Consider the following 26,835-nt stretch of genomic DNA (forward strand, 5'->3'; position numbering starts at 1 on the left):
ATCTCACAACCCAGTGAGTTTCTCGCCGGATCTTCTCAGTGGGTCGCGTTTCCGATCCGGTAGTAGATTCTGCGAAGCACTGCTCTTGCTAGGGCCAGTGTTAGATCCACTAGGCTGACCCCGTGAGTTCGTTTACATGTAGAACTTAGTATAACTCTTTGAGGTTACTAGGATAGAAATAATGAAAAAGCCACTATTTCAGAGGTAGAGTGGTAAAAAAAAGCCACTATTTCACTGGAGCATTGAATCCCTTCAAACGACTGGTCAAGGAGAATTATTTTAACGATTAGTTGTCAATTTATTTAAGGTACTATTGTGAGTCCGCACGGGTAGGTAGGGTCCACCACCCTGCCTATTTCTGCCGTGAAGCGGTAATACCGATTTGAAGAGTCGGCCAGGAGTTGTATTGTAAAATTGAGACTTAGAATTCGCGTCCCAAGCTGGATGGCGACATTTACGTTGTTGATGTCCATGGGCTTCCGTAATCGCTTGTAAGGTGGGCTGTGACCTCGTCCACCCATATAGGCAAATAAAAAAACTTTTTAATCTATATCATTAGTATGTCCATAATATTGCATTTATCATAGGTATTCTTTGTGTAAAAATGTGATATTTATCCACAAATTGTTTAGTTATTTTTTGTGAAATATAGTTATAGTGTCATTGAGAAGTGCGCTTTTGGGATGGTATGGACATGTGATGAGACGAAATGAAAATGAGTTTGGTAAGAGAGTGTTAACTATGAATGCGGAAGGATATAGAGGAAGAGGTAGACCTAAGAAGAAATGGATGGATTGCGTGAAAGACGGCATGTTTAAGAGGGGAGTGAGCGAAGAAATGGTATATGATAGAGGAGTATGGAAGGAGAAAACATGTTGCGCCGACCCCAGGTGACTGGGAAAAGGGCAGGAGAATGATGATGATAATAACACCATAATACTATCACCATACTGTTGATATTCATTTATATACTAGTTGGCCCGGAAAACGTTGTTTTGCCATATAAATTATTTCTAGAAAAGGTAAATAACCTAGATACTGACTTCAGTGCCATTTGTCGCGCTGATTTGTAAATCTAAACTATTCTCGAATCCATCTGAAGATACACAGAAAATTTCATAAAAATCGGTCCAGCCGTTTAGGAGGAGTTCAGTGACAAACACTCGCACAGAAGAAATATATATATAAAGATTACTTTTTCAATCTCTAAATACAACGCGGTTAATTTCTTTTCTTAGATAAATCTAGTTCATCCATGATTGTGTGGAAGAGATCGTTCCTAGCGTTAAGAACGCCCATTGTAGGTACTGTCTTATTTAATGTTTTGCATTTGTATTAATTTTATATTGGCGTGTAATGAAACGAAGACACTCTAATTTGTGTGAATGTGCATAGTAATTTGATTGATGCAATTAAAATTGAAGAACGCAATTAATTACTTAACATCAGATATGCATAACAATATAATTAAATTTAATAGCATTAAAATTAATTCATAGTTATGCATTGTTCTAGTTATATATAATTGAGGCGCTAAATTAGAATAGAGTTTTGTTAAATATTTTTGAATAGTTCCCTGTCATATGCACAAAAGGTACAGTCCTTGTTGATTTTCGTTATTATGTCTCTAGAGATGAGTTTCTAACGGCTTACCACTTTTGAAATTTTTTTTTTTTTTACATCGAGACAGTGTTAAGTTTATAAGTTAAAAAAAGATGCGCGAGGAAAAATGACAGTTTTAATTTTGAAGAAGTAAATTTACTGTTACTTTTCCCTGATTGTGAAAAATTGTATCGGAATACATGACGTTTGGGTTGTGGAAGTAATTCAGCCGACTTATTGTCAAATAGGTTTCTTAACAGCCTCTCAAGGCTATCAGCTTAGGTAGGAAAAAAAAATGCTCATTACATTCTGGCTCGATCAGTCGAACGGAGCGGAGCTCTCTATTGTTATCGCTGTACACTTGAAAAGCAATAAATGGAATTTATTGGAAAAGTGAGTCTTCATTACGGCCACTACAAAAGTCAATAACAATAACGAACAGAATCATCATTTGTAATAACAACGCGGTGTCGGTCGCGCCGTCATCATGCACCGACGTCATCAACAATGGTGACGTCATTATTTTTAAAACACCACGGAACAAGTCACTCCGTCATACACAATAAATGATGTCCATTGCTGGTTTTAGCGGCATCTGGTCCGCGCTTCCTCTGCAGATCTTGACAAACAATTACTTTATAGCCGAGCCATGACGAAATCATGACGATTGCAGGCTGCAACCTGCAACTATTTGGTCATATTACGTTGCTAAATCTAAGCTTAAATTATGCGCATACGTTTCCATGGCAAGTATTGCGATAACTTCTTTAGGCGAACGCCGGAGCCGCCCCGGATTTGACCGCTCGGGCGATTAGAATTTCATTTTTCGACGCGACGGTAACTTTGAAATACCTAAATCGGTTAAAACGTCAAATATATCTTCGTGCTTTCCGCGGTCACGGATATCAGTGACGTATGATCGAAGTTGATCGTATAAAGTTTTGTCAATAAACCAAATAGGAAGAACCAAAATATCTTGCTGTTGTATTCTATGTTACCTTCCAACCCTCTAGTTCGATTGACAATGCCATTTACATCGTCAGCTTAAGCGGTGGTGCTTGTGGTCATAACGATGTGGATGAGGTCTCCGCGTTGAGACATCGAAGTCTCAATTTCGCAGTAAAAGAGCAATGTTTTAAGCCATCAAAGCGTTGTAGAGATGGTCCGAAGTCAGTCAGTAATCGGAACTACTCGAAGCGAAACAGCGAACGGATCACCTGAAGCGAAGCGGAATAATTGAACTACGATTTGTAAAGTGTTCTGTGAGTGTTCTAAGTGTTAAATACAATTATAAAGTTGTACTTTAGTACGAAACCCAGCGCGTAACAGATTAAAGGTTCACGGTTTGTTTATTTACTTATGAAATGTTTATTGTTCGCAGGAGCTGGTGCTTCGCCCAGGTTCGATGACGTTCGAGTGGTGGGCGCGGCCTCCGGTGCGGCCCTTCGTCAAGGTCTACGTGTACAACGTGACCAACGCTGACGAGTTCCTCAACAACGGCTCCAAGCCGATACTGGACGAGCTCGGACCGTATGTTTACTCGTAAGCAAATTTATACATTTTTTTTCCTACCTCAGCTGAGTGCCTGGAGAGGCTATTTCAAACTAATAGGTGAGCTCACGCGGCTCAAACCTGACGACGTTGCTAACACGAACCCTAGCAAGAGCCGTGCTTCACAAAATCTACCACCGGATCAGAAACGCGACCCACTGAGAAGATCCGGCGAGAAACTCAGTGTGCTGTGTCTGAGGGTGGTTTTTACGGATGTTCCGTTATAACTACTGAACCATGCATCCGATTGACTTGAAACTTGGTACCTACCCATGTAGAAAATACATGTACTTAATGGATAGGTTAATATTTATATGAGTGTTGGACTCCCTACACCAGTTGCGGGGGCGTTAATGATGAGAATCTTTGTGGGGGTGAGAAATAATAATGTTAATTATAATGCCCAGCGAAGCGGACGGGTACAGCTAGTCTCTTTTAAAAATAATATTAAAAATTAAACAGTAAACAGTATTAATAAACTGTGCAAAACTGAACTCTCTGTTTTACTGAATGCCATACTTCACTCTGTGACACTGAAGAGAAATTGTTTTTAAAAACTAAAGAGTTTTGAACAAAGGTTTTTTCATATTCATATATTTCAATACATTTTCCCTTACATACAATCCGTATAGGATTGTCTGGCACGTGCGTGTTCAATAATGTGCCGTGCTCCATCGTAACCTAGTAATTATATTATCAATGAAAATAATTAGCCGTCTTATCGTTTACACGATCTCTCTCGGGCAACCTCGCCAGGAATGTTTTTTTTTTCTTTTTTATGGCTTACATGAATGGACGAGCTCACAGCCCACCTGATGTTAAGTGATTACCGGGGCACGTAGACATTTACAACGTAAATGCGTTACCCACCTTGAGATATGAGTTCCAAGGTCTCAGTATAGTTACAACGGCTGCCCACCAAACCAAAACGCATTACTGCTTCACGGCAGAAATAGGCAGGGTGGTGGTACATACCCGCGCGGACTCACAAGAGGTCCTACCACCAGTAATTACGCAAACTATAAATTTGCGGGTTTGGTTTTTGTGACACGATGTTATTCCTTCACCGTGAAAGTCAATCGTGAACATTTGTTAAGTACGCGTATTTCATTAGAAAAATTGGTACACCGAAATTCGAACACCGGTGCATCTCGCTTGACACGAATGCACCGGACGTCTTATCCTTTAGGCCACGACGAGTTGACGTATTAAAGGTAGTTATGAAAGATAGCTAATTACTGGTTACGAATGGCCACGTAAACCGTAAAGTTTACGGAATGATCTCATTTGTAAAACAAATTAAAAGAACCTAAGATTTAATTGTTACTTTTGAATTAATTAATTTCGAAAGATTGACGTCGGATCTGTAGAATAGGTATTTCTTTGAATAATTCATTCGTGAGCGATAATTATTTGAGGAATTCGACTGCGGTGGATGCAACCACAAATCTCTGTTGATCGAGTTCTAGATGATTCATTACGTCCAGCGTTAACAATGTCAATTAATAATCAATTAATAACATATTTCGTGTCGATTATTCGTTGAATGTTGATCGTTTCTTAAAACACATAATCGATTGTTATTATCATTCGAATTAAACGAATCGATGTCAGATTTAATTACGAGTCGTAATGTACGTGTGGAGAACTGTTTAAGCTAGATTAGTTTATTAGGAACTGGGAAAGGGCCATATTTTATTAATAGAGTACCGTAAATTTATTAATATATTCCTTTTAATACTATATAAACTATTATATGTATGTATGTGTGTATGTATGTATGTATATACTTTTTGTAACTTAATATAAATTTCATTGCACCCACCACTATCCACTCTGCACTACCTTTGGTTGACTGGTAGAGAATGCCTTAGGCATTAAGTCCGCCAATGTAAATTTTACATGAAGTGTAATAAATAAATAAATAAATAAAGTGGCTTATGAAGCGACGTATCCACTGCCATTGAGTGTTTTTCCGTAAACGCGTGCAGTAAAATTTCGGTTATTCCCATATTTGCGTAATTACTGGTGGTAGGACCCCTTGTGAGTCCGCACGGGTAGGTACCACCGCCCTGCCTATTTCTGAAGTGAAGTAGTAATGCGTTGTAACTATACTGAGAGCCGTCGTGGCCTAAAGGATAAGACGTCCGGTGCATTTGTGTTGAAGCGATGCACCGGTGATCGAATCCCGCAGGCGGGTACCAATTTTTCTAATGAAATATGTACTCAACAAATGTTTACGATTGACTTCCACGGTGAAGGAATAACATCGTGTAATAAAAATCAAACCCGCAAAATTATAATTTGCGTAATTACTGGTGGTAGGACCTCTTGTGAGTCCGCGCGGATAGGTACCACCGCCCTGCTTATTTCTGCCGTGAAGCAGTAATGCGTTTCGGTTTGAAGGGTGGGGTAGCCGTTGTAACTATACTGAGACTTTAGAACTTGTATCTCAAGGTGGGTGGCGCGTCTATGTTGTAGATGTCTATGGGCTCCAGTAACCACTTAACATCAGGTGGGCTGTGAGCTCGTCCATCCATCTAAGCAATAAAAAAAAAAAAAAAAAAAAATACTGAGAGCTTAGAGCTCATATCTCAAGGTGAGTGGCGGCATTTACGTTGTAGATGTAACCAGTAACCACTTAACACCAGGTGGGCTGTGAGCTCGTTAACTACTATCTCTTAGTGCCTAGCTTCGTTTTCTCCGTTTCTTGTTAATATTATTATATTGTGAAATAGTATGATTGACTCATTTATTTCTGAGCGTAAATTTCCCACTAATGTGGTTTTTAATAACAAACCACACATCAACGATCACAAACTTTCGTATTTATGACGTTTTTAAGACAAACACGAATTAACAGCATCTTCGAATTTAAAATGCGCGTGCGTTACTAATGAATCTCTTTTATCGCCAACAGTGAGGAGTGGGAGAAGATCAACATAACAGACAACGAGAATGGCACGCTGTCCTTCCACTACAAGAGGACGTACACCTTCCAGCCGGAGATGAGCAACGGGATGGACGACGATGCGGTCGTCGTGCCCAACATACCGATGCTGGTGAGTGTACGCTGGGGTGTGCTGGTGATTTGGACGGGGACTGGATATAATGGCATCTGAATGCGTGAGACAACCAAGCCAGTGGCTAACTGTTTTTTATTTATTGCTTAGATGGGTGGACGAGCTCACAGCCCACCTGGTATTAAGTGGTTACTAGAGTCTATAGACATCTACAACATAAATGCGCCACCTACCTTGATATATGAGTTCTAAGGTCTCAGTATAGTTAGAACGGCTGCCCCACCCTTCAAACCGAAACGCATTACCGCTTCATGGCAGAAATAGGCAGGGTGGTGGTACCTACCCGTGCGGACTCACAAGAAGTCCTACCACCAGTAAGAAACTCTTGGAGTCTCCATAGAAGAAACGTGTGTCGCGGCATTTGTTCATTATGTTTAACGGTAGGCAGGTTAGCGTTCATCCACAGTGCGTTTCCAGAGATCATTTCTGCCACGTACCATCCGGCTTTGGAATGACCTCCCCCCCACGGTGTTTCCCGAGCGCTAGGATATGTTCTTTTTCAAACGAGGCTTGTGGATAGTATTTAACGGTAGGCAGTGGCTTGGCTCTACCCCTGGCATTGCTGAAGTCCATGAGCGATGGTAACCACTCAACATCAGATGGGCCGTAGGCTCGTCTGCCTACAAAGGCAATAAAAAAAATGAATTAGTCGATGAGAGCAGTGGTTCCAGGTGAGGATGTATCTACTCTGGTGATTAGAGGCGCGTCGATAAAAATTAGGTTTGGAAGGCGACGAGCATACAACCAATCTGATGGTATGTGGTCACGGTTGGTCACGAACGTCAGCAGTGCTAGCGACACTGGCAAACCGCTACCTGCTGCTAAGTATTCTCCGAAAACCTCGTTTGGAAAACAAACGTAGTTGGTCGAAGTAGTATGGATGAACCTTCGGGACTAGGCGGTGCGATGGTAAAAACAAGATGATGGTGTCATCTCAAAATAAAAACTCTCAGAGTATTCCCAGTGGAACTAACACGGAGAAAACCAAAGTTCCTTCATAGATGAAGAGGTTCCAAGCGAGCTGTCTCAGTAGCTTATAGATAGCGGCTCAACTCCACTCCAATCTTTGGGCGACCAGTGACTAACCACCATCAGAACTACCGTATAATATTCTTCCTTTAAGGACACTAACAAAACCTCCCTCTGGTTACGTCCACTGAATGAGAAGAAGATCGTCTTAATACGCAAACCTCCAAGAGTATATATCGTTGTTTTCTGCTCTACGTTATGTCCAGAGACACCGACATCAAGAAGCCAGTACAAAACTCTTAAGAGCGGCGTCAAAAAGCATTAGTTTCGGAGAAATTGCCTGTGGACGCGCTCTGTTTGGCGCGATGCGTTCTTTCGCAATTTTTACATCAAAGATACTTTACGCTCCGTCGTCTCCGTGCGCGACTCTAATACGTAATTTACACATCTTATAAACGAATTAGACGGGATAATTATTTATCTGTTTAATTGCGATCGTACCGGCAAGGAATACGAACGACAGTTATTGTATTATTGACACTACGTTTTGTTTCCTACCTATGCTGATAGCCTTGAGATGCTATTTCAGCTTCGCCCTAACACGTAGGTGAGCTCACAGGGCTCATACCGGAGTGTTGCTAGCACTAGCAGTGCTTCGCAAAATCTACCACCGGATCGGAATAGCGACCCACTGAGAAGATCCGGCGAGAAACTCAGTGGGCTGTGTCTGAGGGTTAATTTACTCGTCGAAACGAGAACAGTGACCGGTGCTTGTGGTACCTAAAAGCATCGTTAATGGATCGGGAGGATCCGTAATGACGTGTTTTGGGCAACGTCGACAACACTACGAAAGGGTCCTTTTGTATACCGAGCGGAAGGTGTCTGGTCTATGTGCTTTGTGCGAGTTTTTTAACTCAAATTCGTATGAAGTTGGAACAGCTTCCCTTCGTTTGCTGCTAGGGACGCTGTTCTAACTCCATACAAATTAGAGTTAACTTTTATGCTATCGAAAACGTAAAAAACTCGAACTAAGCACACTGAAGATTAGGGCAGGTATTCGAAATGTATACAAGCACATTCAGGATGTTTCGTCTACGGTCTGTCTAAGGAATCATTTAGGAATGTTCTGAGGAATTGTTTGAGATGATACCATCATCTATAATAGCTTTTACCATCGCACAGCCCGCCATCAGAGTTCGTCCATACCACCTGGAGCCACTGCGTTCATCCGCAGTGCGTTTCCAGAGATCTTTTTTGCCACGTACCATCCGGCTATGAAATGGGCTCCCCTCCACGGTGTTTCCCGAGCGCTATGACATGTCCTTCTTCAAGCGAGGCTTGTGGAGAGTACTTAACGCTAGCTTGGCTTGGCTCTGCATTGCATATGTTCGTCTGCATACAAGGGCAATTAAAAAAAGGTTTCCTCTACACATGCACGTCTACACACACTCTAGATGTTATGGTACGCGAACGTCCACAACAATGGTCCGTCGCACACGTCACTCCGGGTGAAAGTCGACCCACATACGATCGTCTCGCTTACACACCGACCGCCCGGCGCAAGAATTATAAATATGAGGACCTAAATAACGTCCGCGAACTAATATTACCCGGAACGAATCGTTTGGTTGTTTGTTATCCACAACGGGGACATAGCAAACGACCAGACTTACAATATGTGATTTTATAAAGCCACTGCCCTGAAGCAGTAATGCGTTTCGGTTTGAAGGGTAAGGCCACCGTTGTAACTATAGTAACCTTAGAACTTATATCTTTTTTATGTTTGAGAGATTATTGGTGGCCCGGAGGCCTTTCCAGTTTTACCAGGGTAGGTGGGCGAGCAAGGGTGCAGCCAAGAAAATTCATATCTCAAGGTGGGTGGCATTTACGTTGTAGATGTCACACATCACACCAGATGGGCTGTGAGCTGGTCAACCCATCTAAGCAATAAATAAAAACAATTTTTATATAAAGCATTATTTTCGGTATTCCCGAGACCTAATGAATACTACATTTACAGGTAGCCCTACTATACTAACACGAAAAATTCCCCAAGGCCCTCTTATAACACGGTAATTCTACAACACGATAACAAGATTTTTGTTTAAAATTATTTCGAAAATTACTTTATGCAATATGAACACACAATATATGGGAATAATTGAAATTTTTACTGCTTATTTTGATGTATAATAGCTAAAGAAATACTTACAGGCATAGTTGAGATGTTTCGTTTAGAAAAATTACTCTCCTTTTTGTAGTGGCTTCTAATCTCATATAACGCGGTTTCGCACAGCACGCGTCTTTGTAGGACCGTATTTACCGTGTTATAGGAGAGTTAATTGTACATTAGAAATTTTGCGTAGATAATTATCATTTTCTTTTTTCTTTATCGCAAACGGAATGTATATTTCGTGCATTCATTAATATCGCCGCGGCTTATAACGATAACACACCCGGTGCGTAGTGACGAGTCTGAACTTCGGATCCCACAGTCATGCAACAAAATTTTCCAGATAGATACGTACTCATAAGCAACTTAGTTGTCAAATAATATAGATGTCGGTAAATGCCACTTAGTCACCGCCGTTTTCTCTATTTATTTCTGCGCGAAGTGGTCATGCGTTCCGATTTGAAGGGTGGGGCAGCCATTATACAATACAATAATGATGATAACTTCGACCTGATGTCTGAAGGACTCTCACCTTACCATTCAATACCAGAGGAACTCGTCTGCGCAATAAAGAAATTTCATCTGAAAGCTCCGATTTTCATGTAACCCACAGGAATAGATGGGGAACTGCAGTAGCCAATACACGTGTGAAGGGCTCCGATAACTCAATACTAGATGGACTAAGACTAGTTCATGCACGTAGAACTCAAAATTTCGAAATGTGCACTTTTTCCCACCTATGCTAGGTTACGAGAGGATAGATTAGAATAGCCTTTAAAGGCTATTTCAACGTTACCCTAGCGTGTAGGTGAGCTCATGGGGCTCAAACCGGAGTGTTGCTAACACTGGCCCTAGCAAGAGCAGTGCTTCGCGGAATCTACCACCAGATTGGAAACGCGACCCACTGAGAAGATACGGCGAGAAGCTCAGTGGGCACTTCACATTAAAAAGCATTAAAAAAATTGGCTTTAATGGTCACACTTTGAATGACATTTCATGTCTGTACTTCTGACCATTTAGGAGTTAGACAGACAGGGCCCTGTTCTAGTTAAAAAGCTGCAGCCAACGACTATAATAGTATACTGCGTACGCAAAATCGCGTATCTGCGCCATTGATCCTTAACAAGTTCCTTCATTTTGACCCAAATAAGATTCGTCAATCAAACGGTGCGGCCGTAATAAGAGTTAGTACATCACCAAGCGACCTTCGGACTCGTCGTGTCGATCAACGGTGCGTACTGACGACTGGCACCGCACCCCGTAATTTGACACGCAGACGGACAGCAATCGGACGCCCATTCGAAACGGTGATCAGGCGCGGTGGTGAATGCAAAGTGAAATCACATTACCTTACGCATTTACCCGTTTACGAGACACGTGCTATTAAAAGGAAATCATAATCATAGAAGTTGTATTGTAAGCGTATTCACGTTCAAAGTCATTTTTTATCACTTCAGAAAGCTTAGGAATGAATTCCCCTCCACGGCCTTTCCCAAGCGCTACAACATGCTCTTCTTCAAATGAGGATTAGCGGAGAGCCCTAAGCGCCTCCCTGGCATTGGTAACGTCCATCAATGACAACAACTACCCTCCATCAGGTATACTGGTCTGCTTCCATAGACAATGGAAAAAATTCTGTGAGAATGAATCATGATGATTCAAACCATCTCTACGGAGCTCGACTTTCCTACCTTTCAAGACATTTTCATCTCCTTTCTTCCAGCTTTGTAGTTGACAGTCTTCCGCTGTGTTTCCTGACCCTAAGTTCTTAAGAGTTTGGTCAACTTGGACATCCAATACCTATTAAGCGGACCCTTTTACCCGCCCAGAATAACAGACTAGAATCTGGTCTGAACTTGTAAGCCAGCTCGATTATCGATCGAAATCAATGAGTGTTATTGAACTTATTTAGCATTTGCAATCTTCATGTTTCCGAAGCCCAAAACACATTGTAACATGGGATAGTTGTGGACTTAGACAAGTTCAATGTATTGAGGTGTGAATATGTAAAACAAATTGTCGAATCGGTTCCTTGACAAGGCAGCCGCAGTCCGAGTTAGCCTCGGACTAACGGTGAATAAAACTCGAATTCAATAATTCAAGCCGCTAATTTCTGTTCTTGGATATAATCTTTACTTAAAGAAAAACTTTTATTTAGTTAAGATAAGATTTTTCTTAGACGGAATCCCTCAGATGTTTGTCATTTAGTGAAAAGAGAGTTTTGTACAGTATAATAATACTGTTTAAAATATTAATTTTGAAAGAGATTCAGGGCTTTAAATGTTTTTTCATAATAGATCACAGAAAACGCAATTAAGTATTTTATTGTTTATTCATTCTGATGTATACTGTGTCGGCTGAAGTTAGCTTAACATGCATGTGTAATAAGGTTTCAATGTATCGAGCCAGTATGAAGTAAGCCAGTCGCACATTAAATCGTCAACCAATACAATCGAATTGTATAATATTGTTACGCCAGTAAGAGTAACGCCATTTATCGCCGAATAGTCGAACGAATATCGAAGGATCTAGTACCACCTAGAGCGCTCGAGAAGTACAACGCCATCTATGGTGGTAGGAGGGTGATAGGACGTCTTGTGAGTCCGCACTGGTAGGTATCACCACCCCGCCTGCCGTGAAGCAGTAATGCGTTCCGGCTTGAAGGCCCGGGCAGCCGTTGTAACTATACTTGAGACCTTAGAACTTATTTCACAAGGTGGGAGGCGCATTTACGTTGTAGATGTCTATGGGCTCCAGTAACCACTTAACACCAGGTGGGCCGTGAGCTCTTCCACCCATATAAGCAATAAAAAAACCTATGCATATGTAGTTTTTTGCTAAGAAACACAGTCTATTTATAGTCTCGCGTGTGTGCGTTCGTAGCTCGGTCGTTGAACCGATAGCGAATCCAGACCGGATAAGCTAAAACCCATCTTAAATCGTCACGAGCAAAGCGGTTTATCGTATACCCACACAGTTTTACATAATACGTTTTGTGAATGCGTAATGCTTAAGAAATAACTGCATGTTCTCACGCCTCTCGTACGAGTTCACGGCTCGATCGTTTTTAAGTTGTCATCATAGTCGATACCAATTTTATTGTATCCCAAACAAAACATATATAGCGGTTTTGTACCAGAAATAAGCCGTGCCGTGAAGCAATAATGCGGTTTGAAGGGTGGGACAGCCGTTGTAACTATACTGAGACCTTAGAACTCATATCTCATAGTGGGTGGCGGCATTTACGTTTTAGATGTCTAATCTCCGGTAACCATTTATCACCAGGTGGGCTTTGAGTTCGTCCATTATCTATGCAATTAAAATAAAAAGTAAAATGTGCAGCGGACAATAGTGGCGTACAATGTGCGGCCACGCGTGAGCCGGTCGCTCGGGTCGGAGCCGCTAATGAAGGAAATTGTTTTAGCAAACTGACCAGCCTTAACGTGTCGGCTCCAGGCGTGGGCGGCACGCCGCAACGGACACTGAACTGACGGCATAAATTATAATAACATACAGTTATATGTACTAGTTCTTTTATTGCTTCGATGGGTGGACGAACTCACGCCGACCTGGTGTTAAATGGTTATCGAAGCCCATAGACAGCTCGACACCAGAATCCTCTCTTTGTGGCCGCCGGGAACTACAGAGTATTAAGCGGTAGGCAGCGGCTTCGCTCTGCCCCTGGCATTGCTGAAGTCCATGGGCGACGGTAACCACTCACCATCAGGTGGGCCATATTCCCGTCTGCCTACAAAGGCAATTTAAAAAAAACAGCCGATCCTGCGGACCAAATGGTAAACAATCGACGTCGCCCAAAACACGTCATTTCAGATCCTCCCGATCCACTAATGGTGCTTTTAGGTGTCTCAAGCACCGGTCACCGTGCTCGCCGAACCCGTCGCTCGCGACGAAAGCGCTCGGCGAGTAAGTTAACCTTCAGACACAGCCCACTGAGTTTTTCGCCGGATCTTCTCAGTGGGTCACGTTTCCGATCCGGTGGTAGATTCTGCGAAGAGCTGCTCTTGCTAGGATTCGTGCTAGCAACGTCGTCAGGTTTGAGCCCCGTGAGCACACTTACTAGCTCGGTGAATCTAAAATAGCCCCTCGAGGTTACTAGAATAGGTAGGAAAATAATAATAGACACAAGGTAAATGCCACCCACCTTGACATATGAGTTCTAAGGTCTCAGTATAGTTACAACGGCTGTCCCACCTTTCAAACCGAAACGCATTACTGCTTCACGGCAGAAATAGGCAAAGTGGTGGTACCTACCCGTGCGGACTCACACACGTCTTACCACTCGTAAAAAAACCAGTGTGGATACCGTAACAGAAGCGCGTCAGAGATTGTTAAGAATTTTCCATATCTTTGATGCAACAGTCGATTACATTTTGCAATTCAAAATGGGAGCAATTGAAACATGATTCAATGAAAAAATTATAAAATCCTTATTAACACAATTTCACAATAGCTGATAAAACTCTAAAGTACGTACACGATGAAGTAATAACATCGTGTAATGAAAAATCAGACCGCATTCAGTTATAATATCCTTAATAACTATAATAATATTTAGTCACTAGACAGTCAAAAATGTATATCTAATAACACATAAATTTGCAGCGGATAGCTAGCATAGAACAGAAGACATAACGTGACTGATGCGTTAAACTGATTATAGACATTTTCAAGATAGTTTGTATATACACAAGTTCCGAACAACAACATTTGGACTTGATTCGCGAAGCAGTTGCCCTTGAGTTGTTAGGTCTTCTGAGCGCTCGGGCAGCTGTTAACAAATTCCAGCCCTCCTGACTGAGCTCGTCCACCTGTCCTGGTGAAACTAAAAAGGGCCATAAGTAATATTTCCTAAAAAAAAATATGTCGGCTGTCGGTCTACCAAACATCACCCGTTCGTTGGGAGATTTTCCCTTTGTCGTTACATTTTTTATTTGTTTATTGCTTAGATGGGTGGATGAGCTCACAGCCCACCTGGTGTTAAGTGGTTACCGGAGCCCAACGACATCTACGAAGTAAATGTGCCACCCACATTGAGATATAAGTTCTAAGGTCTCAAATACAATTACAACGGTTGCCCCACCCTTCAAACCGAAACGCGTTACTGCTTCACGGCAGAAATAGGCAAAATGGTGGTAACTACCCGCGCGGACTCACAAGAGGTCCTACCGCCAGTAAACATCCCAAACCGATGACCTACGTTGGGCCAACAGCTTTTACACTGCATCGTCAGCGCGTCAAGAACTCCGACCACCACAGACCCCGCAGTGTCGTAGTTAACAAGTCATCAACTTCAGCTTGATCGCAGCCGAATCATACTATCCTATCCTATATAACACCTAATTCATTTTGATTAAAATTGCTTTGGTAACCAGTCTGACGTCACGCTCGCGCGAGACCTTCAGCGGCCGGGTCGTGTCTAATCGAGGAAGAACATGTTGCTAACCTTTCCAAATTGCCCAATTCACATAATTAATTTGTAATAAGTGCGCAATATAAAAAATGTTAATTCGTTTGTGGTGCGGCCTTGTCGCAACCTCGCTTGCTTGTCAAATTCCGCTTAGTTCTGGCCCTTGTGAGAAGGACTGTGTTTTTTTTTTCCTACCTAAGCTGGTAGCCTTGAGAGGCTATTCCAGCGTAACCGTAACTAGTAGATGAGCTCACGGGGCTCAAACCTGACGACGTTGCTAACACGAACCCTAGCAAGAGCCGTGCTTCGCAGAATCTACCACCGGATCGGAAACACGACCAACTGAGAAGATCCGGCGAGAAACTCAGTGGGCTGTGTCTGAGGGTTAATTTACTCGTCGAGCCCTTCGTCGCAAGCTTCTTCTTTCTGGCTTCGTTCTGGCTTAAATGGTAGGAAATCACACCCGAAAACGCAGCTGAAATTTCGTTTTCTTTGTGATATCAATAGTCTTCAGTAAACATTCAACACCGGCTTGGCTTTGGTCGCTTATTTACTAGTAGATACCTTAAAGCCCCCTAATGCAGCATTCGATTTGTCACGTTTATGGACTGATCAAGTTGAAACCTTTGTGAAGTTCGTATTGTCTTCGATTGTGGCGCATCTTAGACATAATTAAAGCTGTATACCTTTACAGCTTAATTTCGGGTGGTGGTACCTGCCCGTGCGGACTCACAAGACGTCCTACCACCAGTAATTACCTACGCAAATTATAATTTTGCGGGTTTGATTTTTATTACACGAAGCTATTCCTTCACCGTGGAAGTCAATCGTGAACTATTTGTTAAGTACGTGTATTTCATTAGAAAAATTGGTACCCACCAGCGGGATTCGAATACCGTATACTTACGAATGCACCGAACGTCATTCTTTAGGCTACGATGACTTCTGAACTCAAATAACCACATACATAGCTTGATAATGCTTAGATTTGAATGTGACTATAATATTTGGTTTTGTTTGTTCCCAGAGCGCGACATCTCAGTCGAAACACGCCGCTAGGTTCCTGCGTCTCGCCATGGCTTCCATCATGGACATATTGAAGATCAAGCCTTTTGTCGAGGTGTCCGTCGGTCAGCTGCTCTGGGGCTATGAAGATCCGCTCCTGAAGTTGGCCAAGGACGTCGTGCCCAAGGAGCAGAAGTTGCCTTACGAGGAATTCGGACTTTTTTATGGCGTAAGTACTATTTCTTTACTCTGGTATAGGATGGAGACGACCAGAAGCAGAATTAGATATTACTTGTACCTTTAATCTGTCTATATTTCAATGAATACCTTAAAAGATGTTCACAAACAGATCAGATAGTTTCATTTATAGACATTATTGATGGATTGACGTTCAAACTTCGCTAACACTAAAAGCCCGACCGCCTCACAGGTTGAGTGGCCAGTGAATCCGCTAGCAGATACCACGGGATAGGGTTTAGATTCACAACAGAAATATATTATCCGGAATCCGAACTTGCGTGGCGTGTTTATCAATGTTTTTTATTGCTTTTGTATGCAGACGAGCATACGTCCTCACATGTTGGTGAGTGGTTACCGTCGCCCATGGAAGTCAGCAATGCCAGGGGCAGAGCCAATCAGCTGCCTGCTGTTTAAAAATGTTGATTATAAATGATGGTTCTGTTTAAAACGAGCACAGAAGAACGGCACCTCTCCGGACGTGGTGACGATGTTCACCGGCGCGACGGACATGACCCGGTACGGCATCGTGGACCGCTACAACACGAGGGACCGGCTGCCCCACTGGACCACGGACCAGTGCAACAGTGTCGCCGGCTCGGACGGGTCCATCTTCCCGCCGCACATCACCGCGAACGACACGCTCCGGGTCTACGACAAGGACCTCTGCCGATTGCTCCCGCTGAGGTACGTCTCTGTGAGACTTCTCCCCTCTTTTTAATACGCTTTTATTAGCTTCAGACGTATGTATGTATGTAACGGAATCTTTGAACATGATTATGACCCCCTTCAAAACGTCGGTTTAACTCAAAATTCGGTATACTTATTAAGGACCAATGAAAAATCAATATTAAAAAAAAATGAAAAAAAATATTGAAAAAATTGAAATTCAACTAAAAAATTGAAAATAAATTTAGATAAATTTGAATTAAAAATTGTGTAAGAAAAAATTATTTTATGTAAAAAAGCGTGGGGTGCATGTAAGTAGTAAGTGGTGCAAGTAAAAGGGTTGTTTTGATAATATCCTGAAAAGCACCCCACACTTTTTTACAATAAAATCATTTTTTCTTACGCGAGTTTTAATTCAAATTTATTTAAAAAATATATATTTTTAGTTGGATTTTCTATAAAAGTGTATTTTGTTAGTTTTTTTAAACCATTATTTATTTGTAGTGAAACTTCTTTAGGCGCGTTGAGAGGAAAATTTAACTCGCGACAGATCCGTTACGGCTAGAGAGAAAAGATACAATTTAGGACGTGCGAGAGTGACAAAATAGACAGAGCGTCTCGCGAACCATCGACCGTGGAGAGAGTGACAACGCGAGCTAGGTCATTTCTCTCATACACAGCATTCGCTTTTACAAGAGAAATTTGATTTAAGGATGAAAAATGAAGAATACTACACACCGCGAAAGAAGTTTCACTTCTTTCCCAGGCCCTTGCTCGCCCACCAGGACAGGTGGGCGAGCAAGGGCTCAGTCAGGAGGGGTGAATTCTTCTCCATCTCCAATCTACCCATGTGTTGTGTTAACATTCGAGCTTTTTAGGTTAATTTATATTAATTCGATGTATTGTGCTGTTGATTTTCGCGCAACACTCGTGCGGACAGATGCGATTGTGGCCTTCAAACCTAATTATCTATTAATAGTTCTTATGGAATACGTACAAAGTATAATTGAGCGTAAAATACCATTATTGGCAATAATTAATCATCATTTATAGTTTTGTTTATTCTACATTGATATCCATTTGTTAAATTAGTAACATGAAACCGTTATTCTACCATAATTAATATTTAGTAGACACTGTTTCGATGTGAAAAAATGTTGTGTTTAATTTATTGCTTAAAAACACAAATTACCGTACTTAAAATTTTTTAGCTTATTAATATTTGAGTATTTTAATACTCATTATTTTAATACTCAAATATTAATAAGCTAAAAAATTTTAAGTAAATTCTGTTACAATTAAAATTAATACTTTGAATAATTATCGTAATTGGAAATGCAAATCATTTTGTTGGCGCCATCTTTTCATCCGCCTGGATAATGATAATGTTTGTTTGTATCTGTTTAAAGTAGGTAATTTATGTAAAATAATTTACTCGGGAGTCATGTGAAACTGACTAAAATATTTATTCTGAATATTCAAGCTACATTTCATGAATTGTTTCGCGTTAAATTCATTTGTTTATATAAAATAAGTTGTAGTTGCTAGAACCATTACAAAAATGCTAATTGTTTAAAAATTAAGATAGCGCTTTTTGTAGTCTTCACGCAATATTAACGTTTCATAGAATTGTGTTGTATTTTCGTTGTAATGACTTTTACGTGTGAAAATCCTCTTGTATCGCCGAAATAAATACATATAGTCGTCGTGGCCTAAAGGATAAGACGTCCGGTTCATTCGTGTCGAGCGATGTACCGGTGTTCGAGTCCGGAAGGCGGGTACCAATTTTCCTAATGAAATACGTACTTAAGAAACGTTCACGATCGACTTCCACGGTGAAGGAATAACATCGTGTAATAAAAATCAAACCTGCAAAATTATAATTTGTGTAATCACTGGTGGTAGGACGTCTTGTAAGTCCGCACGGGTAGGTATCACCGCCCTGCCTATTTCTACCGTGAAGCAGTAATGCGTTTCGGTTAGAAGGCCGGGGTAGCCGTTGTAGATGTCTATGGACTCTGGTAAACACTTAACACCAGCTGGACCGTGAGGTCATTCACCCATCTAAGAAATAAATATATACCATTGAATTCAGACATTGACCAGCGCTAATCACTGACATGAGATGCATCACGACGCAGCTTATTAAAATGTTGTGGAACTTATAATTTCCGTGATGTAACATAACGTTTCGAGTACCTACGTATGTTGAATTTGCTTTGTAGTTCATATTGCGCAATCGTTCGCGACGGTGTGAACAATCGTTACTACTAAAAGAAAATCTTAAGATTGTTTGCGCAGCGTCCGTATGTTACACCGTGTTGTAAATCATAATGAACGAACATAAATTTTATTTTGAAGTTCGGAAGTATTTTCCGAACTTCAAAATAATCTGGTATTAAACATAAAAAAAATTACTACTTCTAACATTGTATGTGGTAGTCTGTGGTTCTTAATAATACGGACATCAAAATTACATTTACAATTAAATCCCGCATTTATTATTGTCATTGCTTACGATGTATCGAATATTTAACTAAAAAATACATTTAAAAAAACTCGCGAAAATCGAAGAAAACACTGTGACAATTCTGTGCTTTCAACGAGACAGTAAAAACGTGTGGCGGTGGCCATCACAGAACACATTATATTTGACAGATGCCTGAATCTCGCTTACGACATTATCAAGATAAGCTTGCATATGTACAAGTTCTGAACAACAACATTCGGACCGTCGGTCTACCGAGCAATATCACCCGCTCGGTGAAAGATCTTCCCTTTCGTCGTATACCTACAAACTGTTGACTCCGTCGTGATTTGAACACACAACGCAAAATTATGAGTAGCTATGAGTAGTTATTAGTAGTAGTAATATATTATAGTATTATGAGTATAGAAATTCTACTGAAGTACAAATTAACACACCTTTTCTCACAAGTCGAGTATTTTCGATATGCGTTTCCGCCATTTGCTATTCGACGATAGATGGCGTTGCTCTTACCGGCGTAACAATATATTGCGAGTCTCTTTTGAAAATTGCTTACGTCATTTCGGATCTTCCTGATTTATTGTCGGTCCTTTTGGGCGATCTAAGCACCGGTCCAAGCCTCGTCGAAGTCATTGATTATGACGAGCGAACTAACTAACCCATAGACAGAGCTCACCTAGTTTCTCGCCGGAACTTCTCAGTGGTTCGCGATTGTAGATTTAGCGAAGCACTGCTACACATTTAGTAAAGCTATACCATAGGCCCACAATGAGAAGATAGGCAAAAAAAAAGGTCATTTTTTGGTCCATTATTTTGTTTTCATTGGGAAAGGATTCGTTATCGGTGGAAGTCCAACATTAGGCTTCATAGTACTACATAAAACAACGATTATTTTAATGGTTCGCTGCGATTTTTATTCGAACTTGCCCCTTAAATAGGATTACTTTACGGTGTGAATGTAAATCGTGTGGATAACTCAAATGTCTAAGTGTCTTTATTGTTTCGCTTGGCAATTGTTTGTTCACACGTTCACTTTTCAATTCGCCATCTATCTTGGCGGTTTCCTGCTAATGCCGATCAGAATTTTTCTAATGGCGAGGGGTCTGATGAGCCAGCATGGGCTCATGATCTGTTTAAGCTAGATTAACTTATAAGGAACTGGGAAAGGATCATATTTTATTTATAGAGTACCGTAAAGTGGCTTATGAAGCGACGTATCCACTGCCATTGAGTGTTTTTCCGTAAACGCGTGCAGTAAAATTTCGGCTATTCCCATATTTGCGTAATTAATGGTGGTAGGACCTCTTGTGAGTCCGCACTGGTAGATGCCACCACCCTGCCTATTTCTGCCGTGAAGCTGTAATGCGTTTCGGTTGGAAGGATCGGACAGCCGTCGTACTGTAAAACTGAGGCTTATGTCTCGAGGTACCTTGTTCACATTCTCAGCAATGACACAATTAAAGCCAGAAAACAGTCTTATAGTTGGGACCGGTGACCAGCGGTGAGGGAACTTACACCTTAATATAAGAACGATTATTCAATTCCAGGTATCTCGAAACGGTGGAATCTTCAGCCGGAGTCGAAGGCTATAGGTTCACTCCCCCTGAGGATGTCTTCGCTAACGACGAGCACAACAAGTGCTTCTGTCCTGCCGGTCCCCCCTGCGCCCCCGACGGACTCTTCAACGTCTCCCTCTGCCAATACGGTGAGCAGATTCTTTCAGCTTTGTGCTGATGACGAGCTCTACAAACAGTCCTACGCAACTATAGGCGACTCCTTTCAGATTCTCCCATAATGCTATCGTTCCCTCACTTCTACTTGGCGGACCCGAGCCTGCGGGAGGCAGTCGAGGGCATCTCACCACCAGTAGCAGAGAAGCACAGACTGTACATCGACGTGCAGCCCGTAAGCTTGAATTTGGTTTCGTAAAAGCTTCATTAATGTAATTCATAATTGAGGCAGTCAGTGCAAAAGTGTCCTAAGCTTATATATATATTATGTTTTAAATAAATTGCAATTATATGAGCGCGAATATGAAAAATTGTGGGTTAGGCCACTTGTGCACTGACGGTCTCAATTTAGCCTAATGCAAATTGTTATGGGTTCAAACGGGTCGGTCGATTGGTACACCAATTTATACCGCAACGCGAATCCAAATGGTTTTATAGCAAATGGTTTTTTTTATTGCTTAGTTGGGTGGACGACCGCACAGCCCACCTGGTATTAAGTGGTTACTGGAGCCCATAGAGATCTACAACGTAAATGCGCCACCCATCTTGAGGTATAAGTTTTAGGTCTCAGTATAGTTACAACGGCTGCCCCGCCCTTCAAACCGAAACGCATTACTGCTTCACGGCAGAAATAGGCAGGGTGGTGGTACCTAGCCGTGCGAACTCATAAGACGTCCTACCACCAGTAAGAGTTCAGTGTGTGCTGCGTTATTCACACAACGTGCTTGCTAAGCACGAGGTCTAGATCACAACTAACCTGTCAAAGTTACGCTTACGTGGGCCAGACTGGTCAAGATCCGAGGGATTCTGATTCCAAGGGCGCGGAGGATTACCGCTGTAAGCGCACTCGTGAAATTTGAGCTTCTGATAACTTCTCTCAGAATGTCCACTGTGCACTACCACATCCCAAATATATTGCAATAATATGTACCATAATCTGTTCCCGGAAAGAAAAACAGACGCTGAATCCTAATATATCTTAACCAAAAACTAGTCTCCTATTATCATACGTGTTCTGTTTCCAGGAGATGGGTATAGCAATGCGCGCTCGAGCTAGGATCCAGATTAACCTGGCCGTCTCCCAGGTCTTGGACATCAAGCAGGTGGCCAACTTCCCAGATATCGTCTTCCCCATATTGTGGTTCGAAGAGGTACGATTTGACGTCAATAAGGTTCTGTGATTCGGTATCTTAGAGCGCATTTTAAGGCGGCGCGGGTATTTTTTTTATGAACGCTGAAATGGATGAACTCACAATCTACCTGGTAAAACAAGGTAAAAATGCCCAGAGCCGCTATCCTACCCTTCAAATCAGAAATGGTGATGCTCTGAGGAATTGTTTGAGCTGATCCCCCCATCATCTCGTTTTTACCCTGGCACCGCCCGCCACCGGAGTAGAGTTCATCCATACTACCTGGAGCCACTGCGGTCATCCACAGTGCGTTTCCAGAGATCTTTTTTGCCACGTACCATCCGGCTATGGAATGAGCTCCTCTCCACGGTGTTTCCCGAACGCTATGACATGTCCTTCTTCAAACGAGGCTTGTGGAGAGTATTATCTAAATCTAATTGCTTCAGGTTTCTACAATCCTTTCTATATATGTTTTGTACAATTCAAACAGACCTTAAGTCTCAAGACGCGTGGCGACATTCACATCTAATCACTATGTTTATAAATGAACATCGTTTCTGCAAAGATATACGAAATGGTTGGCGTGGTTGTTAGATCTGAAAGCGGGGGCACACGATGCGTTGCGGCGCCGCACCGCAAGGATTTCAACGTACCGGCGCGCACATGACCGTTCTGACCGCTCTTGTGCCCGCCGGTACGTTCTGAATGTCGCCGCTTGTGTCGGGTGTCGCAGTGGGTGAGGTCGCGCGTTGTCGTGTCGCAGGGTATAGACGAGCTGCCGGAGCAGGTGTCGTCGCTGCTGCGGCTGGCGACGCGCGTGCCGGGCGTGGCGCGGGCGGCGCTGGCGGGCGGGCTGTGCGCGCTGGGCGCCGCGCTCGTGCTGCTCGCCGTCACCTGCCTCATCAGGTACGCACACCGCCCCAACATTACATAGAAAGCTAATAAAGAATATATGTGCAATAAAGCTTACTATAAAGTCAATGATTATCTAGAAGATTGCACAAAGTGGGAATGAGTTGCTCGCTCCGGGAATTTGAGACCACCTTGAGATATAAGTTCTAAGGTCTCAGTATAGTTACAACGGCTGCCCTACTATTCAAACCGAAACGCAATACAGCTTCACAGCAGAAATAGGCAGGGCGGTGATAACTACCCGCGCGGACTGACAAGAGGTCCTACCACCAGTGATTACACAAATTATAATTTTGTGGATTTGATTTTTATTACACGATGTTATTCCTTCACTGCGGAAGTCAATCGTGGACATTTGTTGAGTACGTGTATTTCTTTAGAAAAATTGGTATCCGCCTGCGGGATTCGAACACCGGTGCATCACTCAACACGAATGCACCGGACGTCTTATCCGTTAGGCCACGACGACTTAAATTTAGATTTATTTCGTTAAATTTTCAGTAATTTAGCCGTGTTGTTTTTGATTTTCACAGATCGTCTCACAGACAAAGCACTCTCAGGCTGGAGGCTCACGTTGTCGCGAAGCCGCCTCCACCCAAAACACCGAGCAAAGAAAGCGCCTACGAACTGAACAGCCGGAGATAATATAGATAAACAAAATGTTATTAACATATTATATAGATAATATAGATAAGGATTTTCTTTTCAAACTCATAAGAAACAAATCGGAAAATTCTGTTCTTCAAGGATTATTATATAAAGGAGGGTAGTCTTTAAATGTTCGAATTCAATTTTTTTTACCAAAAAATTAAAAAAAAGCGTTAAAGTTATCTACTACCAAAGTTAATTTGTCATCAACAAGATTTCCAGCTTAAGTTCGTTTAACCAGGGCATATTTTATTATTCAAGGACATTTTGTAAAATTTCACAAGTAAAATTTTATTTTCATATACCTACCTGGTATTAGCAGTTCCAGAGAATTTAGTTATACAGCACATAGTAAGGATTAATAAATAAATAAAAAACGGGAATTGGTGCGTCCCTAGTTTTTAGATTTCTTCATCGAATATTTATTTCGATCCTCTGTAAAATGAATACAACTTGTGCAGAGAAAAAAGCCCGTTGGGCTAAATTTAAATAAATAGTGAGTAGCGGAATAGAATTTGAAACTTTTCCATCAGCGATAGGTTTTCATTAAATTACGGTCACATGGTCTGCCATTACGACGAATCGATTTATAAGGGCACAAAAAGTATCGAATATTATTTTATGATTATTTTTAGTCGATTTTTTACCGATAGTTACTAGTCTTCACTACGCGGTCCGTCCTTATAGATGTTTATAGGTTTTTTTTTATATTACGATGTAATTTTTCAAAGTTTTTATTGGTTGCGTTATTACTTTACATGTATAGTAATGGGAATTACAAGTATTTTTACAAATGATTACAAAAATAATCGGCGATTATTTGAAAAGGTTTGAACTTAAAGTAAAGATGACGAGGGCGATGAGTTTACTAAGTTTTTGCGTCTATAAATTTAAACATAAATCTTAAGTGATTGGGTCAGTTTTATAGTTTGTGTGACAGATTGAAAGCTCACAGAATAATATTTTGAAGCATTGTTTTTTTTTATATGTTTGTCACTTTCAATTCAGTTGTTTAATTTTTAAATCAAATTTCCATTATTCCCGTTAATTTACAAGGTAATAAGAACTTTGAATGCTATGACTGAAAAATAAAATCTGTCGTTATTTTTTAAAGATATAAAAATGTCAAAGAAAAGTGACAATATTGCCTGTTTCTTAAAATCCTGAATTGTATTTTTTGAGGATTCTACTTTAAATACAGGCAATCATAGCATACCCTTAACTTTACGGAACAACTGCGACATTGGGTTATTCAAGAAAAGAGCATATTCTTATCTGAAGGGTAGGCAACGCACTGGCGTAAACGCTGGTGACCGTGGGCGGCGGTGAATCACTTACCATCAGGTGACCCGTCTTGCTCGTTTGCCTATTAGTTGTTATAAAAAAGAAAAAAAAAAGATACATTTTATTTAGGTAAATCAATACATTCCCATAACTTCTTAATCCCACTTAAATAGGGCGGGTTTTTATTTAATTTAAAGTATTTTCAGGGTTAAAATGCCGCATATTAATACATTTTTTAAATGCATATGTGTTCAAAATGCGATATTTCATTGATTTCATTAGAAGCACGAGTCAAATTTGACTTAATTCCTTTCGTGTAGCACAGATCAGGATCACGAGGTGACAGGACGATTTTGTATTCTTCAGTGCTGCCAATTTATTGTTTGTTCAACTACATATGTATTAATAATTATTATAACGATTATTAAGCTTTTAACATTTGAGAGAATGCACAATAACAATTTGTTATCCCATTGCTTCATGCTTAAAATGAAGTACCTATTAAATTACTTAATTTTCAAAAACTCGATAAATTCCCGCCATTTATTTATCAAGATTATTATAATTACCATGCGCTAAAAGATCGGGTATTCAATAGCCGTAAACGAATTAAAAAAATAGTGAAATATTAGTGCTCTATTAATAGCCACCTTAAATTGAAATATTTTGCGAATTGCCGTACCCGACTGCTGAAGGATGGGTGATTTTATTGTCATATGTACTGAAATATAATATAACTAAAAACTAAAAACAGATTCTCAAAATCTTGTAATTTTAACAATAACATTTACGATTTAATGATGCTCCGAATTTTTAAACAAAAATACTTTTTTTTCATCTAGATTCACATAATTTTTTTAGAATTTATACCTTTTTTTAAACTATTTGCTAGATAATATATTCTCTATGCATGATATTTAAAAGCATAGATTTTTACCTAAGGGAATTTAATAAAAAATATATTTTTGCAAAATATTGTATGTTTTTTCACAAATACGTATCTGTTTAAAGATTGTTTTGGTGGTAGGGCATTCAATTCTTAAAAAAAGGGTTGACAATTCCGTCCCTTCATATTTAAAACGTATCACAACGTGCAGGTACGTCGGTCACAATGTTATATTTTTTTACTTAAATGAGAATTAAGAATTTATATAATGAATTTTGCTCAAAAGATACTTGTATGATTGCTGAATGACAGGTTTAATATATACAAATATATATATTTAGTAATGGCCTTATACATAATTAGTTGGAGTCCGATAACTCATTATGTACAAGACCGTCTTAATGGCCGCACGGCGCCGCGGCCTAGGTAAAGTTATGTTTTAATATGGCAACTGGAATTTTTGTAGGAAAACACATGGACGTTTCGAAGGAAGCATATTAATAATTTCGCTGGAATTTGTCACGCATTTAAAATTTTCTGTTAGTCCTTATATTGCATTCTTTACGTAACATCCTGTAAACGATAGGACACGTTTCGCGAACCTTCCGGTGTGCACACTCCGGTTTCAAATTTATTTTGATTTATCAGAATTATTAGACGCTAAACATTTTGTTCGCGCCTTTTTAATTACATTTGACGTCCATGTTGTTTTCTGGTGATGTCGTAACGTAAAATTGAACTAGGGTTACTTTATAATGTAAAATATTAATAATACAATATGACTTGTAAATAAAGGTGTATGTTATAGTTGAATGTTGTTTTTTTACGTATGACCTGACGAATGCGGTGACAGATTCCCTCTCCCGTCATTTTCTGACTTGAGGGATGGAAAAGTTGTAGAATCGTCGTGGCCTAAAGGATAAGACTTCCGGTGCATTTGTATGTAGCGATGCAACGGTGTTCGAATCCCGCAGGCGGGTACCAATTTTTCTAATGAAATACGTACTTATCAAATTTTCACGATTGACTTCTACGGTGAA

The 26,835-nt window shown here is 40.7% G+C and overlaps 1 protein-coding gene across 2 annotated transcripts in view; it reads left to right on the plus strand.

The window, feature by feature from the left end:
- emp (epithelial membrane protein) overlaps positions 1 to 23,811 on the plus strand; it is a 48,236-nt gene extending 24,425 nt beyond the window's left edge. For both annotated transcript variants that reach the window (XM_028182448.2, XM_028182449.2), the window contains exons 3-11: positions 2,984 to 3,144; positions 6,074 to 6,215; positions 15,834 to 16,040; positions 16,509 to 16,735; positions 20,753 to 20,910; positions 20,989 to 21,110; positions 21,961 to 22,086; positions 22,829 to 22,971; positions 23,511 to 23,811. In XM_028182448.2, the coding sequence (XP_028038249.2) occupies positions 2,984 to 3,144; positions 6,074 to 6,215; positions 15,834 to 16,040; positions 16,509 to 16,735; positions 20,753 to 20,910; positions 20,989 to 21,110; positions 21,961 to 22,086; positions 22,829 to 22,971; positions 23,511 to 23,622 (1,398 nt within the window). In that variant the 3' untranslated portion in view covers positions 23,623 to 23,811. The remainder of the gene's footprint in view (positions 1 to 2,983; positions 3,145 to 6,073; positions 6,216 to 15,833; positions 16,041 to 16,508; positions 16,736 to 20,752; positions 20,911 to 20,988; positions 21,111 to 21,960; positions 22,087 to 22,828; positions 22,972 to 23,510) is intronic.
- The last annotated feature ends 3,024 nt before the right edge of the window (positions 23,812 to 26,835 follow it).

This window comes from Bombyx mandarina, chromosome 23, assembly GCF_030267445.1.
Source record: "Bombyx mandarina strain Sakado chromosome 23, ASM3026744v2".
NCBI classification, from domain to species: Eukaryota; Metazoa; Arthropoda; class Insecta; order Lepidoptera; family Bombycidae; genus Bombyx; species Bombyx mandarina.